This window comes from Manihot esculenta, chromosome 6 (genome assembly GCF_001659605.2).
Source record: "Manihot esculenta cultivar AM560-2 chromosome 6, M.esculenta_v8, whole genome shotgun sequence".
NCBI lineage: Eukaryota > Viridiplantae > Streptophyta > Magnoliopsida > Malpighiales > Euphorbiaceae > Manihot > Manihot esculenta.
The window spans coordinates 27430779-27447635 of NC_035166.2; the positions used below are offsets into that span (position 1 = coordinate 27430779).

The window sequence follows — 16857 nt, forward strand, 5'->3', positions numbered from 1 at the left end:
ATATTGGCTGAACCCTTTTGGAATAGGATGCACTTGGACGGCTTCCCTTGAAAGGAAATGGGATAACCAAAAACGCAGGCTGGCAAAAGTCGAACGACAAAATGGGAAAATGAAGAGATGCTATTATTTATTGTATTTTATTGATATTTTCTTTTCAAAAAAAAAAAAAAAAAAAAAAAGTCTAAAAGACATATAAAAGAAAGACCTAAAAAGTTGAACAACAGACGCTTGAAAAACGTTCAAACACAACATGTAAATGTACAGTTGTATAGTCAAATCTCCGACATTTTTCATCTATAAATACCTATTTTGGCTCTCTCCTTTACATCAACCAATCTTTATTAGCGATCACTTCAAAACACATAGCTTTCGCGAGCAAGCTCCGCGTCTGTGTCTGCGTCTCTTTCTCTGTCTTTGTGAGAGAGAAAATGGAGTTTTTTCACCTTTTTAAGTTGATCTTCTCTGGTGTTTTCCTCTACTTGTTATTTAGGCTATTGATTTCCTTCTGGATTTCACCTGCTAGAACTTACATGAAGCTAAAAAAGAATGGGTTTGGAGGTCCAACCCCAAGTTTTCCTCTAGGGAATATTGAGGAGATGAAAAAGATACGTAGAAGTAGTTTTGCTGCAGCTTCTTCTGGTCCTTTAGCAGTCTCCAATGATATTCACTCTACTGTCTTTCCTTACTTTGCTCAATGGCAGAAGTCTCATGGTATGGGTTTTTTTCACATTATTATTATGAATTTTTCTGATTTCTATTTAATGCAAACTATTAGCTGTAGTGCGTTGCACATGGTAGATAAGGATTCTTATTGCGAGAATATTTTTATGTTGCAGGGAAGGTGTTTATATACTGGCTAGGTACAGAGCCATTTTTATACATAGCAGACCCGGAGTTTCTTAAGAGGATGTCTACAGGAGTTATGGGCAAAAGCTGGGGAAAGCCTAACGTGTTTAAACATGACAGGAAACCAATGTTCGGTAATGGTTTGGTTATGGTTGAAGGAGACGACTGGGTTCGTCACCGTCATATTATTACTCCGGCACTCTCACAGGCCAGCGTGAAGGTTAACTCTCTCTCTAAGAATAGTATATACATGCAAGTTTTTTAGGGTGTTGGTGGGAAAATATCCAGTCTTTACATTCAACAGTTTTAATCTGCAATGAGCTACACCGTTCACCATGGATGATCACTCATTAACATGATAAGAAATTATTTACTAATCAATATATACGATACTAATTTCTACTATTATATATTCTTTCATATTATGGATTTTACTTAAAAGTTTACGGACGAAATTCCACTTAAATGTGAAAGAAGCATTATTATGATAAAATCATGCATGTAATGATTTAATATTAATATAAGTAGCGCAAGTTGAAAGGTGGTGAGCAATTTTGAGAATAAAAATAAAAACACTGAAAAGCTTGATATTTATTAGTTTTTATATAAATGTTACATAATATTAATGGATAAAGGTGTCTGCTTTCCTTAGACTCTTGAAGTTAATTAAAGTTTCTACTAAATTATGGGTAAAGTTAAAAAGTTGGTGGGGCATAAATTCTGAAGAACAAATGGCTAGAATTTAGCTTTGATTTTTAATTAGAATCCATGAATCGTAATCTATAAAGGTCGAAGGGTTAAATATATATAAACTTAAGCAAGAGTCAAGCAAATTTCTGCATCAAAATATTGCTTTACCATTTTAAAGAGATACCCTATATGTCTAAGGTTGGTAAGTAGTGATTTGTCTTATATTCCTATACTTATATTATCAACCCACTAATTAAACTCTGTTGCTTGACCTATAAACAGGCAATGGCAAGCTTAATGGCGGAGTCCACCACAAAGATGCTAGACAAGTGGACAAGCCTCATACATTCCGGCTGCCAAGAAGTTGACGTCGAGAGAGAAATCATTGCAACAGCCGGAGAAATAATCGCCAAGACAAGTTTTGGGATAGGCTACGAAAATGGGAGACAAGTGTTCGAGAAATTGAGAGCCATGCAATTCACTCTGTTCAAGACTAACCGTTATGTGGGAGTGCCTTTCAGCAGTTTCCTGTGTCCTAAGCAAACCCTAGAAGCCAAAAATCTTGGAAAAGAAATCGATGACCTACTTATGACGATTATAACAGATCGTAGGAATTCCAAAGGAGGGTGTCCTCAGAAGGACTTGCTAGGGTTATTGCTGGAAGAGAATCACGAGGAGGGGCGACTAGGGAAGACGTTGACAGCCAGGGAACTGGTCGATGAGTGCAAGACTTTCTTCTTTGGTGGCCATGAGACGACAGCACTTGCACTGTCATGGACATTGCTGCTTTTGGCGGCACATCCAGAGTGGCAAGATCGATTAAGAGAGGAAATTAGACAAGTTACTGGGGATACAGACATTGATTTCTCCATGCTTGCTGGGCTTAAGAAGGTATTATATGCATGTTTTTTAATTTAAATTTGAACGTTTTATTACTTGCTTGATGAGTTGTTTGTTTATAATTCTGAGATCTGAGTTCTTGTAGGTGTTAAAACTGGAGTTAGGGGTAAGTAAACATGCACATACGTAAAATCAACAATACAATCACATGCATTTCTTCCACTAGAAAACACAATTTTCACTTCCATCAATGAAAAGCTCTTGTTTACTTAACCAAAAAGGGATTAGAGAAGCCTTTGGAATTTCTCATTTGTGTGAAGAGATTTCAAGTTAATTTGAATTACCCACTAGGTAGGATGAATTTAAGGAGGAGAAAAAGATTCCGCTACTTGGTTGATTTTATTATAAACAAAATAATTCTGATGGCTTTGAAAAATCAGATATGATAATGACTTGTAGATTACCAAACACCTAAGTAAAAGACATCATATCTTTTTTTTTTTTTTTTTTTCGGATGAGCCTTTTTCTTCTAGTAATTTGGAATAGTGGGATTGGATTTAAAGAGCATCAGTGGGTAGATGGTGTGCATAGACCAAATTCAAAAGGTCAAGGTCCACGCGCACATGATCAAATAAATTATGTCGTGGGGATTATTAGGATTTGGATTATTTGTGTTTGTGCATGGCGATAAAAAGAAAAGAAAAGAAAAGAAAAAAAAAAAGAAGACAAGTCAGTCTCATTCAAAACACGTAGCAACTAACAAAACATCATTTCCTGTGGCATGAAGAGAATTCAGAACCACAACCCATAAGTGCTGTGCTGGTGGCTCTGCCTCACCGGCCAATAAATCCGGTTTATTTACGTGATCTAAAATATAAGTATTTAAAATATATTTATTAATATTTACATTTTAGTAGTACGACACGATGACCTGTCGTTTTCATTTTGTCTGTTATTGGAAATTAATGCATGAGAAGCACGAGGGGAGTTGTTGAATTAGGTATTCGGACGCGTGTCATACCATTACCATCTTCTCTCGAATTTTGATTTACAGCCATGTTTAATTATGTGAGATTATGTTATTGCAGATGGGATGGGTAATGAACGAAGTTCTGAGGCTCTACTCACCGGCGCCGAATGTTCAGAGGCAAACCAGAGAAGATATTACAGTAAATAACCTCACCATCCCCGAGGGAACCAACGTCTGGATTGACGTTGTGGGCATGCACCATGATCCTGATCTATGGGGACAAGATGTTTACGAATTTAAACCTGAGAGATTCGATAATGACTTGTTTGGTGGATGCAACCACAAGATGGGGTTTTTGCCATTTGGGTTCGGAGGGAGAATGTGTATAGGTAGGCACTTGACCATAATGGAGTATAAGGTTGTTCTGTCCTTAATCCTGACAAGGTTTTGTTTCTCCCTCTCCCCAAACTATTCTCATTCTCCTTCTGTTATGCTCTCCCTGAGACCAAGTCTTGGGCTGCCTCTCATTGTTAAACCCCTCTAGGCTTGGAATTTTCACCTGAAAATATATAGTTTGACCTTCCTTTGTAGTACTATTTCAGCCACCAGGGGCTTTATTTTTTCCCTTTGTTGTTTTGTAATATGGAAAATAAATGAGAGCATGTCCTTCTGCTCAAGCTCTTCTTATTGATTGCTTCAAATATTTGTCATTTGATATTTTGTTGGCTTCCAATAGGTTATTCAAAAATGACTTCTAATCCAATTGATTTGCAATGGATGAAAATAACGCAAAATACTATTGCTTAACCAATAAATTATTGAATGCTTCTCATACATATATCCTTCACTAATAAAAAAAATGGATTTCAATCTTTATAATTCAAGTAAAAAATAACTTTATTACGTGAGTAGATATACACGTATAAATACAGTGCATCGAGTGTATTATATAAATATGTTCGGCACCATGGAAACATGCTTCTTTGATATATAAAATTTAAAAATATTTTTAAATTTTATATGATTTGATAAATAGTTTCTTAGTTATGTATGAATTGAAAAAAAGCTCGAATTTGTAATTTTTATTTTATTTGGCTCTGGAATGAAATCCTTTTTCGATGAATAAAGAAAAAAAAAAAAACTGCGCTCCAAGATTTGGCATCTTACCATGTTAATAATCCAGGGTTTTGATTAAGCGGCAAACGTTATCACAACAATATGATAACAGCACCTATAAAAGCCGCTAAAAAGTACATGATTAAAATAAAAAAAAAAAAAAAAGAGAGAGGAGCAGAGAAACTAGAGAATTTCAGCCAAATGACTCTCTATTTACTGTGGTCTTGTAGTTGTTGCTAAGCATCCCAGGTGATTGGAAAGTAAGAATCTCATACTTTTCTATTCAACCAAATTAATTATTAAAACAAAGTAAAAAAGTTATGTTGTTCCACATCATATAAAAGTAACAATGCTGTCTCTGTAAATATTCTCTCTTCAGTTTGAATTAAAGAGAGAATATCCACTGATGCGTTTCGTCTTTCTTTTTTGGGGTCGCCCCGTTCCTTCTGCTATAGTGTGTAGAAAGAGTAGGGAGGGCCTCTTGTTAAAAAAAAAAAACAGTAAAGACAGTAAGAGAGCAATACAGATTTTTAAACTCTTTTTGTGGTGATCTATCTTTAACATTGATAATACACCATTTTTATATTAATAGATTCAACAAAATGGTTCTACAAAGTAAGAGGAAGTGGCACATATAGCTCCTGCAACTTCTTCATATAGCTGACCAAATCAAAACAAAATAACTAAACTCCTATTATTACTCCTACTGGAGTTTGACTCTTTATTTGTAAAAAATAATTCTTCCTATGTTGTACGAAACATAGAAATAAAATAAAACAAGTTTAATTAACTTCAACATTCACTCCCCTTAAACTTGTTTATTGCCTTCATGCCTAACTTCTCTCGAAGCTCTTCAAACCTTTGTCTTCCCAAAGGCTTTGTCAACATATCAGCCAATTGAACTTCAGTATTAACATACACCAAATCAATGCTTCCAGCCTGCACACAATCACGAATAAAATGATAGCGTGTATCGATGTGCTTACTCCTATCATGATACACCGGATTTTTAGCAAGAGCTATGGCTGATTTGTTGTCCACTTTGAGTGTTGCTTTCACTTCTGTTCCTTCAACTGCGCTAATCATTTTACTTAACCAAATTCCTTGGCAAGTACCTGCAGTGGCAGCAATGTACTCTGCTTCACACGACGATAGCGCTACAACTCTCTGTTTTTGTGAGACCCAAGTTACTGGACTGCTGCCAAGAAAATATAGAATTCCAGTGGTACTTTTTTTGTCATCTATATCACCAGCAAGGTCACTATCACAGTAACCAACAAGATTCATATCTGGTTGTTTCTTCAAATACACACAACCAATGTTCAAAGTACCTTTGATGTATCACAGGATTTGTTTTACTGCTGCCATATGAGTTGTTGTAGGCTTCTCCATGAATCTACTCAAAACACCAACAGAGAAGGTGATATCTGGTCTTGTATTGACCAAATATCTAAGGCTTCCAATTATGCTCCTGTATAATGTTGTATCAACTAATGTTTCACCTTCAACAACTTTGCTCAACTTTGTTCTTGGTTCCATAGGAAGCTTGCACGAATTGCACTCCCCCACTCCATCTTCTCCAAAATCTTCATTGCATAACCTGTTTGACAAACAGAAATTGAGGTTGCAGTTTGTTTAACCTCAATGCCGAGATAAAAACTCAATAATCCGAGATCAGTCATGTCAAACTTCTGCTGCATCTCTAACTTAAATTTTTCGACGACATTCCGATTTTCTCCTGTCAAAATGAGATCATCTACATAGACACCAACAATCATAATTTCTCCTGCAATTTTTCTTTTGTACAGAGCATGTTCATGCGGACACTGCTCAAAACCAAGTGCCTTTAAACACCCATCAAGCTTTGAATTCCATGCTCTAGGTGCTTGCCTTAACCCATATAAAGCTTTATGTAATTTTAAGACTTTATATGGATTTTTCTTGTCTTCGAATCCAATTGGCTGTGCGACATAAACATCCTCTTCCAATTCACCATTCAAGAACGTCGTTTTAACATATGATGAACCTCCCAATCCTTTTGAGCTGCAATTGCCAACAAGACTCTTATTGTTTCAAGTCTTGTGACTGGTGCAAACACCTCATTGTAGTCTATGCCTTGTCTCTGCACATAGCCTTTTGCCACTAATCTGGGTTTGTGCTTTACAATCTTACCATCTGGATCCTTTTTAATCCTGTACACCCATTTCAAACCGATTGGCTTGTAACCCTTCGGCAAATCTGTGAGTACCCATGTACCATTATTCTGAATTGAGGCAATCTTTTGCTCCATCGCCCTTCTCCAATTTTCGTTCTTAGAGACCTCTTCGAAAGAGGTGGGTTCCTCTAAAGAAAGAAAACATAGGCTGGCTTCTTCTATTTCTCGAGTACTATCATAAATCTCTTGAAGAGATCTATATTTTTTAGGATGGCTTGAACTGGAACTTGAGTTTGAGCTTTGTGACTGCGTGCTTGGTGAGGAGATTGAACTTGGAGTTGATGGTGTTGAAGACGTCTCTGCTTCTTAAGAATTTGCTGCTTGTTTGTTGAAATTTACAGTAAATTCTACACCTTCCTTTATTCTCTCCTCTGGATCATTGTTCCATTGCCATTTTCTTCCTTCCTCAAATGTCACATCACAACTCACAATAATTTTGTTCCGGCTTGGATCAAACAACCTGTAAGCTTTAGTTCCACTTTCATAACCAAGCATTATTGCTTGAATACTTCTGTCAGCTAATTTAGTAAGATTAGGTGTTACATCTTTTACATGTGCTACACATCCAAACACACGAAAATGATAAACATTAGGAATCTTACCAAACCAAGCCTGATATGGAGTCAATTCTGGAATACTCTGCGTAGGAGCTCTGTTCAAGATGTACACCGCCGTTTTTACTGCTTCTGCCCAGAATCTCGACGGGACCTCCATGCTCTTTAACATACATCTTGCCATTTCTATGATTGTTTGATTTCTCCGCTCCACCACACCGTTTTGTTGGGGTGAGTATGGAGCTGTGAGAAAACGCTTGACTCCCTGCACTTTACAAAACAATCTGAATGCTGTGGATGTAAACTCTCCTCCGCGATATGTTCTGATTGCTTTCAGCTTCAAGTCAGATTCAGATTCAACGATTGCCTTGAATCTCTTAAAATTTTTTAGAGCTTCATCCTTGCTTTTCAACATATATACCCACATGAATCGGGAGAAATCATCAACCAATAGCATGAAATAATTATTACATCCAAATGTTGTTGGGTTTATCGGACCACACAAGTCACTATGGACAAGCTCCAATGGTTTATCTGCTCTAAACTGTGCTTTTTTCGGAAATGAGGTTCTGTGCTGTTTCCCCACAAGGCACCCATCACAAAGTTTGTCAACTTGATCAATGCTAGGCAATCCTTTCACCATGCCCCTTTTGCTGAGTTTTCTTAATGAATTGAAGTTAAGATGACCGTATCTCGCATGCCACATCCAAGGTTCGTCATCCATCCTTGCCATTAAATTTATTGGAGTAGCAAGCTGTAACTTTGCAATATAGAGCCGATTTGTTCCTCTTTCAACATCTACCACCAGCTTGTTTCTCCAATCATATAACTTTAGGTGTCCACCACCAATATTAATTGTGCCACCTGCTTCATCAAGTTGTCTAAGGCTTATAATATTGCTTCTAAGCCTTGGAATGTAATAAACATTCTGCAGTGTCAAATGTTCAGTATTTTTGCACTCAAATAAAACTAAACCTTGCCCACATATATTAGCCATAGATCCATCACCAAATCTCACTTTACCCGTAATGGTTAAATTTAATTTGACAAAGCAGCGCTTTTCACCTGACATGTGGCTACTCGCACCTGAATCCAAGTACCAATTGCTTTCTTTTTCCTCGGCTTCACTTGAATTTTTTTGCAGCATGATAATTTCAGATTCCTCTGCTGGTAACAGTTCTGGTATGCAAGTTTCCAGCAGCAGCAAGGAGGGTCCCTCATCTTCTTGTTATTGTGTTAAGTTGGCCTTTTCATCTCTTTCTTTTGTGGAACATTTAGAAGCATAATGTCCCATTTGGCCGCAACTATAACACTTGATTTTGCTTTTGTCTTTCTTTTGTGGCTTCAACTCATCATTACCACTTCTTCTCGAATCACCGTTACTCCTTCCTCTACCACGGCCGCGTCCTCGGCCTCGACCTCTGCCTCCTCTTCCACCATTGTCATTTTGAGCTTTCTTGGAAGAGCTTCCCTCCTCTCTGGCCTTCCATTCAGCTCTAGTAAGAAGAACTGTTTTAGCCGAATTGCCTCCACAACCAAGCAATCGTTCTTCATGAGCTTTTAGTGATCCAATTACCTCCTCTACCGATTTGGTTCTCAGATCACTAAATTCCTCTATAGCTGAAACTATCTGCAGAAATTTGGAGGAAGTAGAACGTAACAGCTTCTTAATCACCTTTTCATCTTCAACTGTGTTACCAAGACTTCTTAATTTGTTGACAATGATGGTGAGTTTTCTAGAGAACTCATCGATTGTCTCTGAATCACCCATTTTCACTGCATCGAACTCTCTCCATAAGGTTTGAGTTCTGACTTCTTTCACCTTTTCTGCGCCTTGGTTCATAACTTTGAGCATATTTCATGCCTCCTTTGCTGTCTTCTTGACCCCTAGTTGAAGCAAGGTATCTTCACCTATACCTTGATAGATGGCCGCCAATGCCATCTTATCCTTTCGTTTATCAACTGGACCTTCAGACTCGATTGGCTCCCAGACATCTTGAGCCATCATAAACACTTCCATTTTAATAGCCCAAGCTGCATAATTGCTCTTTATCAATATGGGATATTTTAGCGTAACTAAGCCCTCCTTCTCTTGACTCGACACGCTTTCTCTATTTGAAGCATCGCTGGAGGCATCCTCTCTTCCTTTTTGCTCTCTCTCTCTCCTTGCTTTCTCAATCTCAAGATGAGACATGTTTCAGGCCTTGATCTTGCAGGCTCTGATACCAAATGTTAAAAAAAAAAACAGTAAAGACAGCAAGAGAGCAATACAGATTTTTAAACTCTTTTTGTGGTGATCTATCTTCAACATTGATAGTACACCATTTTTATATTAATAGATTCAACAAAATGGTTCTACAAAGTAGGAGGAAGTGGCACATATAGCTCCTACAACTTCTCCATATAGCTGACCAAATCAAAACAAAATAACTAAACTCCTATTATTACTCCTATTGGAGTTTGACTCTTTATTTGTAAAAAATAATTCTTCCTATGCTGTACGAAACATAGAAATAAAATAAAACAAGTTTAATTAACTTCAACACCTAAATACTTTTGCTTTTTATTTTTCGACTTACTTTTGCTTTTTATTTTTCGACTTTTTGTGTTGCAGATCTGATTCTACTGGTGTAGAAGCTGGTCCTTGGATTTGCATGAGCCAGATCTGTGCTCGAACCACTTGTTTTGGGTGCTAGGTCCCTTCTCTTTGTGCTCCATCATCTGCTGGTGAGAGGGTTTGCTATCAAAGTCGCAGGGATCCACTACAAGAATTCACAATTTCACTAACGGATTTCACTAACGGATGGTAAATCCGTTAGTATCACTAACGGATTCACCAACGGTTTGCAATCCGTTAATGATAGTAACGGATTCACCAACGGCTTGAAATCCGTCAGTGATTCTAACGGATTCACGGAATCACTCTAACGGACTACTAACGGATGAAGCCATCCGTCAGTAATCCGTGGGTGAAAATTTTGGAGCCAAAATCCCAGTCTTAAATGAAAGACCTAATTCCTTAAAATCAAAATCACTGAAATCTGAAGTTGTCTCCAACCTTGCCGTCGTTCACTGCCAAGTGCATCCATCGTCCGCCGCCATCAACGGTTCGCCGCCATCAACGGTTCGCCGCCATCAACCGTCGACAACGAAGCTTATTCTCAACATCAATATCCACGGGCTCACTGAAATCGGAACTTGGTTCCAACCTATCGGCTGTTCACTGCCCTGTTCATCCAACGTCCACCGCCATCAAAAGGTTCGCCGCCATCAACGGTTCGCCGCCATTGACAGTCGACAACGGAGCTTATTCTCAGCATCAATATCCACGGGCTCACTGAAATCGGAACTTGGGTCCAACCTCTCGGCCGTTCACTGCCCTGTTCATCCAACGTCCACCGCCATCAAAAGGTTCGCCGCCATTTATGCTTGTTTAATTTTTTGTATTTTTTTGCTTGTTTAATTTTTTGCTTGTTTAATTTTTTGCTTGTTAATTTTTTGCTTGTTAATTTTATGATACATTTATGCTTGTTTTATTTCTTTGCTCAACCCGTTCCCATCATAGATTTTTTTTTCAAGACCGTCACAGTTTCCTTGCATTTTGACATTGCACCTGCTGGTGCACTTGGCAAGTGCACCAGCAGGTGCATTTTCACATTGCACCTGCTGGTGCACTTGCCAAGTGCACCAGCAGGTGCACAATTGGAAATGCACCTGCTGGTGCACTTCCAAGTGCACCAGCAGGTGCACAATTGTAAATGCACCTGCTGGTGCACTTGCCAAGTGCACCAGCAGGTGCACAATTGGAAATGCACCTGCTGGTGCACTTCCAAGTGCACCAGCAGGTGCACAATTGGAAATGCACCTGCTGGTGCACTTCGCAAGTGCACCAGCAGGTGCATTTTCACATTGCACCAGCACATTTGGCCTAGCTACTAGCTAGGTCACTTTATGTTTATATATTCTTTGCATAGAGAGACTAATCTAAGGCCATTTGATCAATGCTTTGCAAAGATGAAAGAAATTATTTAATTTGGATCTAGATTATATTCTCCATCCTTAATTTTTGGCTTTTGTACATAGAAAAATGAGTGGAGAATGAAGTTTATAATCATTTCCTTAAGAAAATGCTGCATTTTTCTTGTATAAAATATGAGCATGATAGTCATGTGAAAGGGAGTTTTTCTTTGATTCATCACTATTGAGTAGTGATATAGAATGCACATGCTGGTGCACTTGAAATGTGCACCGGCAGGTGCATTTTCACATTGCACCTGCTGGTGCACTTGCCAAGTGCACTAGCAGGTGCATTTACAATTGTGCACCAGCTGGTGCACTTGGCAAGTGCACCAGCAGGTGCAATGGGAAAATGCACCTGCTGGTGCACTTGCCAAGTGCACTAGCAGGTGCACATTTCAAGTGCACCAGCAGGTGCACTTGGACAAGTGCACTTGCTGGTGCACTTGTGCACCTGCTGGTGCACTTGCCTTGTGCACCTGCTGGTGCACTTGCCTTGTGCACCTGCTGGTGCACTTGGCAAGTGCACCAGCAGGTGCATTTTCCCATTGCACATGCAGGTGCATTTTCCCATTGCACCAGCAGGTGCATTTTCCCATTGCACCTGCTTGTGCACCTGCTGGTGCAATTGTGCACCAGCTGGTGCACTTGGACAAGTGCACATGCTGGTGCACTTGGACAAGTGCACCAGCACTTGCCTTGTGCACCTGCTGGTGCACTTGCCAAGTGCACCAGCAGGTGCACTTGGACAAGTGCACTTGCTGGTGCACTTGTGCACCAGCTGGTGCACATTTCAAGTGCACCAGCAGGTGCACTTGGACAAGTGCACTTGCTGGTGCACTTGTGCACCAGCTGGCGCACTTGTGCACCTGCTGGCGCACTTGTGCACCTGCTGGCGCACTTGTGCACCTGCTGGCGCACTTGTGCACCTGCTGGTGCACTTGCCAAGTGCACCAGCAGGTGCACTTGGACAAGTGCACCAGCAGGTGCACTTGGACAAGTGCACCAGCAGGTGCACTTGGACAAGTGCACCAGCAGGTGCACTTGGACAAGTGCACCAGCAGGTGCACTTGGACAAGTGCACCTGCTGGTGCACTTGTCCAAGTGCACCTGCTGGTGCACTTGTCCAAGTGCACCTGCTGGTGCACTTGTCCAAGTGCACCTGCTGGTGCACTTGTCCAAGTGCACCTGCTGGTGCACTTGTCCAAGTGCACCTGCTGGTGCACTTGGCAAGTGCACCAGCAGGTGCACAAGTGCGCCAGCAGGTGCACAAGTGCGCCAGCAGGTGCACAAGTGCGCCAGCAGGTGCACTTGGACAAGTGCACTTGCTGGTGCACTTGTGCACCAGCTGGTGCACTTGTGCACCTGCTGGTGCACTTGTGCACCTGCTGGTGCACTTGTGCACTTGCTGGTGCACTTGTGCACCAGCTGGCGCACTTGTGCACCTGCTGGTGCACTTGTGCACCTGCTCGCGCACTTGTGCACCTGCTGGTGCACTTGCCAAGTGCACCAGCAGGTGCACATTTCAAGTAAATCTGCTGGTGCACATTTCAAGTGCACCAGCAGGTGCACTTCAAATTGCCAGAGCAAATGCACAAGTAAATACACCAGCAGGTGCACATTGGCAGTGAAATTGAAATCTATTTGCATTGTGAAATTTTTTTGTTGCATGTGTTTGAATTTACACTAAGTGTGCGTGGATAGGTAGATATTCCAAACATGATGCATTTTTAATATGGATTATGGCTGAATACGTATACTGATTGCTGTAATTTCTCATTAACAGCCTAACGAACCTGGTTGTACTGCCCGGCCACCTTCCCCTCCAGTAGAAGATACTGCCATTGATATCAGGCAAGTTCAAATTTATGTTAATATTTAGTTCCAAAATGAATGTAGTTATCAGATTATCCTTTTGATATAATGCACAATTTAATTGTTGGTTTTCAGGCTCTGTTTGAAGATAGGGTTTATAAGTTATTTGTTTTCATATCAGCATATTAATTGTAGTTAATATGACTGCTGAACGAAGTTGGATGTATGCTCGTCTCATAGACGGTTTACTGAACCCCAGATATTTAGAGGGTATCAATGAATTTCTAGAGAAAGCTAAGACCTGCACAGAGTATTTAAATGGCGATCAGATCCGCTGTCCTTGTAATCGATTTAAGTGCCAGAACCGTAGCTTTCAAGATGAAAATACAGTTAAATATCATTTAATGAAGCATGGTTTTGTTCAAAATTACCTTGTTTGGTATTTGCACGGTGAAACTGAAGTGCATGACGGATATGGTGATACAGATTTAGACATGTCTTATGGTTCTGACAATGTTAATCACCCAAATTTCAATCGTTTTGAGGACATGGTCATGGATGCAACAAGCTGTCATGTAATGCATAATGATACATATGAGATGCCAAACTCGGCTGCACAGAAACTGTATGATATGTTAAATGCATCTAAGCAACAACTATGGCCTGGCTGTGAAACTCACTCCCAGTTATCAGCTGTTTCACGTTTACTAAATCTGAAGGCGGAACATCATTTCTCGGAACAGTGTTTTGATCAGATTTGTGAACTCATGAAGGAGATGTTACCGAGTGACAATGTCATGACGGACAGCTTTTACTCAACAAAGAGACTAGTCCGAGGATTGGGGCTTCCTGTACAAAAGATACACTGTTGTGCGAATGGTTGTATGATTTTTTGGGAAAATGATAAAGAACTTACACGATGCAAATTTTGTGACCATGAAAGGTTCAAACGCCTGAAGCACAACTTGGGGAAAGGGAAGACTCAAATACCATACAAAAAGATGTATTACTTCCCCATTACACCACGTTTGCAAAGACTTTATGCGTCATGTGTTACAGCTAAGTATATGACTTGGCACAATGACCATGCAACTGAGAATGGGGTGATGCGCCACTGTTCAGATGCTCCTGCTTGGAAGCATTTCAACCAAACTCATCCAACCTTTGCACTGGAGGCCCGAAATGTCAGACTTGGCCTTTGCACTGATGGATTTCAACCATTCGGTCAATCTGGGCAACAATATTCTTCATGGCCAGTAATACTAACTCCATACAATTTGCCACCAGGTATGTGTATGAAAGATGAGTACATGTTCCTGACAATTATAATACCTGGTCCCAAGAATCCGAAAGAGAAGCTTGATGTGTACATGCAGCCATTAGTGCAAGAATTGAAAGAACTTTGGGCAACTGGTGTTAGTACTTACGATGCTTTCCAACAGAACAATTTTACTATGCGTGCTGCATTAATTTGGACTATAAGTGACTTCCCTGCTTATTCAATGCTCTCATGGTGGAGCACTGCAGGACGCACTGCATGTCCCTACTGTATGGAAAACACAGATGCATTTACATTACGAAAGGGGGGTAAACAAACATGGTTTGACAGTCATCGGAAGTTCTTGCCTGACGACCACCCTTTCCGTCGAAACAAGACATCTTTTATTAAAAACAAATGTGTATCGAAGTCACCACCGCCAATTAGAACTGGGGAGTACTTGCTAAAAGAAATTGAGCAAATTGGGTTGAGGCGGGTTATAGACATTGACAGTCATGAAATAAATTGTCGGCTTTCAAAGATAACTGGTTGGCGTAAGCGGAGCATATTATGGGATTTGCCATATTGGTCTTCAAATTTGATTCGCCACAATCTTGATGTCATGCACATTGAAAAGAATGTATTTGAAAATATTTTTAATACAGTTATGAATGTGGAGGGGAAGACAAAAGACAATATCAAATCAAGGGAAGATTTAAATGAAATATGCAGGAGACCAGAATTGAAGAAAGATCCAATTAGCGGGAAATATCCAAAAGCATGTTATTGTTTGGATAACCAATCGAAGGTGATACTTTGTGATTGGCTTAAAACACTCAAATTCCCTGACGGATTTGTTTCCAATCTAGGGAGATGTGTTGATAGTCGGAAGCTTAGACTTTTTGGTATGAAAAGCCACGACTGTCATGTTTTCATGCAACGAATTCTTCCTATAGCTCTCAGAGAGTTCTTACCAAATAATGTTTGGCAACCTATAACAGAGCTTAGCAATTTCTTTAGAGAACTCACCTCAACTACACTTACTAATGGGGACATGCAACGGTTACATGAACAAATTCCTGTGATCCTTTGTAAGCTTGAACGAGTTTTTCCTCCAAGTCTGTTTGATTCAATGGAACATTTACCAGTACACCTTGCATATGAGGCATTAATTGCAGGACCAGTACAATATCGGTGGATGTACCCATTTGAGAGGTACACGTACTTCATATTTACTCGCACTCCTTACCATGATGAATTACTTAGTAAACATATATAATTTTTGTTTCCACACACTAGGTACTTGAGAAAGTTAAAGAACAATGTTAAAAATAAAGCAAGGGTTGAAGGTTCAATATGCAATGCTTACTTGGTAGAAGAAGCAAGTGCATTTTCTGCTCACTACTTTGAAGCACATGTAATGACCAGACATCGAAAGGTTCCACGCAACTTGCATGAATTTGTATCTGATGATGACATACCAGGTAAATTAAGCATATTCAAATGCACAGGTAGAACTATCGGAAAAGGAAAATCCAGATATATGACTGAAGATGAAATCCAAGCCGCTCAAACATATATTCTATTAAATTGTCCAGAGGTGAAAACATATATTGAGTAAGTATTGGTAGTTATACTAATAGTCAAATACCTCTTATATTGTACATTATTGTTAAACATTACTTGTTTCTCTGTATGTATAGTATTTATGTGGAGCGAGTAAAGTCGACACAACCAAATATCACAGATGCAGCTGTTGATGAAAAACTAGAGACGGACTTTGTCAAATGGTTTTACAAGTATGCCCATGAATCGCCAAACAATGTACAAAATCAGCTTATGCAAGATGTGGCAAAGGGACCACTCAGAAGTGTCACCACTTTTAATGGGTATTGTGTTAATGGATGTAAATTCAACACAATCAATGGAAATTCAAGTAGTAACTCAATGAATTTTGGTGTATGTATAAAAGGGAGTAATTACAGTTCTGAAGAAAGTGACTACTATGGACAGTTGGTCGAGGTGTTGCGATTGGAGTATCCAGGGCTACCAATTAAGCGGACTGTACTTTTCAAATGTGACTGGTTTGATCCAACACAAAATACGGGCACCAAGGTGCACCGACAGTATAGAATTGTTGATATTAACAATAAGCGTAGATACAGTAAGTACGAGCCATTTGTATTGGCCTCTCAGGCAACACAAGTCGTTTATGCTTCATACCCGAGCAAGCGTCGTGACAAAAATGATTGGTGGGCTGTGATGAAAGTTAAAGGTAGACCCGTTGTTGAACTATCTCAAACGTCTTCAAAGACATATGAACCTTTTCAAGAAGATGACATAGAATATGCTGAAGTAAATATCGATGATATTAATCAACAACACTGCCTCAATGATCCTAGCGGAGGAATGACTGAGATTCATGATGACGTTTCGACAGATGAAGACGAATTCCTTAGTGACCCTGATTCTGATGCAAATGCAGACGGTGATAATGAGTACAATTCATATGAATCAGAGTAAATTCATCTATATA

General features: G+C 39.6%; 3 protein-coding genes across 3 annotated transcripts; all 3 read left to right on the forward strand.

The window, feature by feature from the left end:
* Positions 1-360: 360 nt before the first annotated feature.
* Positions 361-4134, forward strand: LOC110618097 (cytokinin hydroxylase). The gene is made up of 4 exons (XM_021761144.2): positions 361-711; positions 837-1066; positions 1819-2427; positions 3465-4134. Exons 1-4 carry the CDS (start codon positions 429-431, stop codon positions 3888-3890), a joined length of 1548 nt encoding a protein of 515 aa, XP_021616836.1. The 5' UTR covers positions 361-428; the 3' UTR covers positions 3891-4134.
* Positions 4135-9724: 5590 nt separating this feature from the next.
* On the forward strand, positions 9725-13104 carry LOC122723884. The gene is made up of 4 exons (XM_043957800.1): positions 9725-9729; positions 9846-9898; positions 10279-10642; positions 13035-13104. The coding sequence occupies exons 1-4, from the start codon at positions 9725-9727 to the stop codon at positions 13078-13080; spliced, it is 468 nt and encodes a 155-aa protein (XP_043813735.1). The 3' UTR covers positions 13081-13104.
* Positions 13105-13263: 159 nt separating this feature from the next.
* LOC122723885 lies at positions 13264-16844 on the forward strand. Its single transcript, XM_043957801.1, has 3 exons — positions 13264-15536; positions 15621-15938; positions 16025-16844. The coding sequence occupies exons 1-3, from the start codon at positions 13264-13266 to the stop codon at positions 16842-16844; spliced, it is 3411 nt and encodes a 1136-aa protein (XP_043813736.1).
* Positions 16845-16857: the final 13 nt, after the last annotated feature.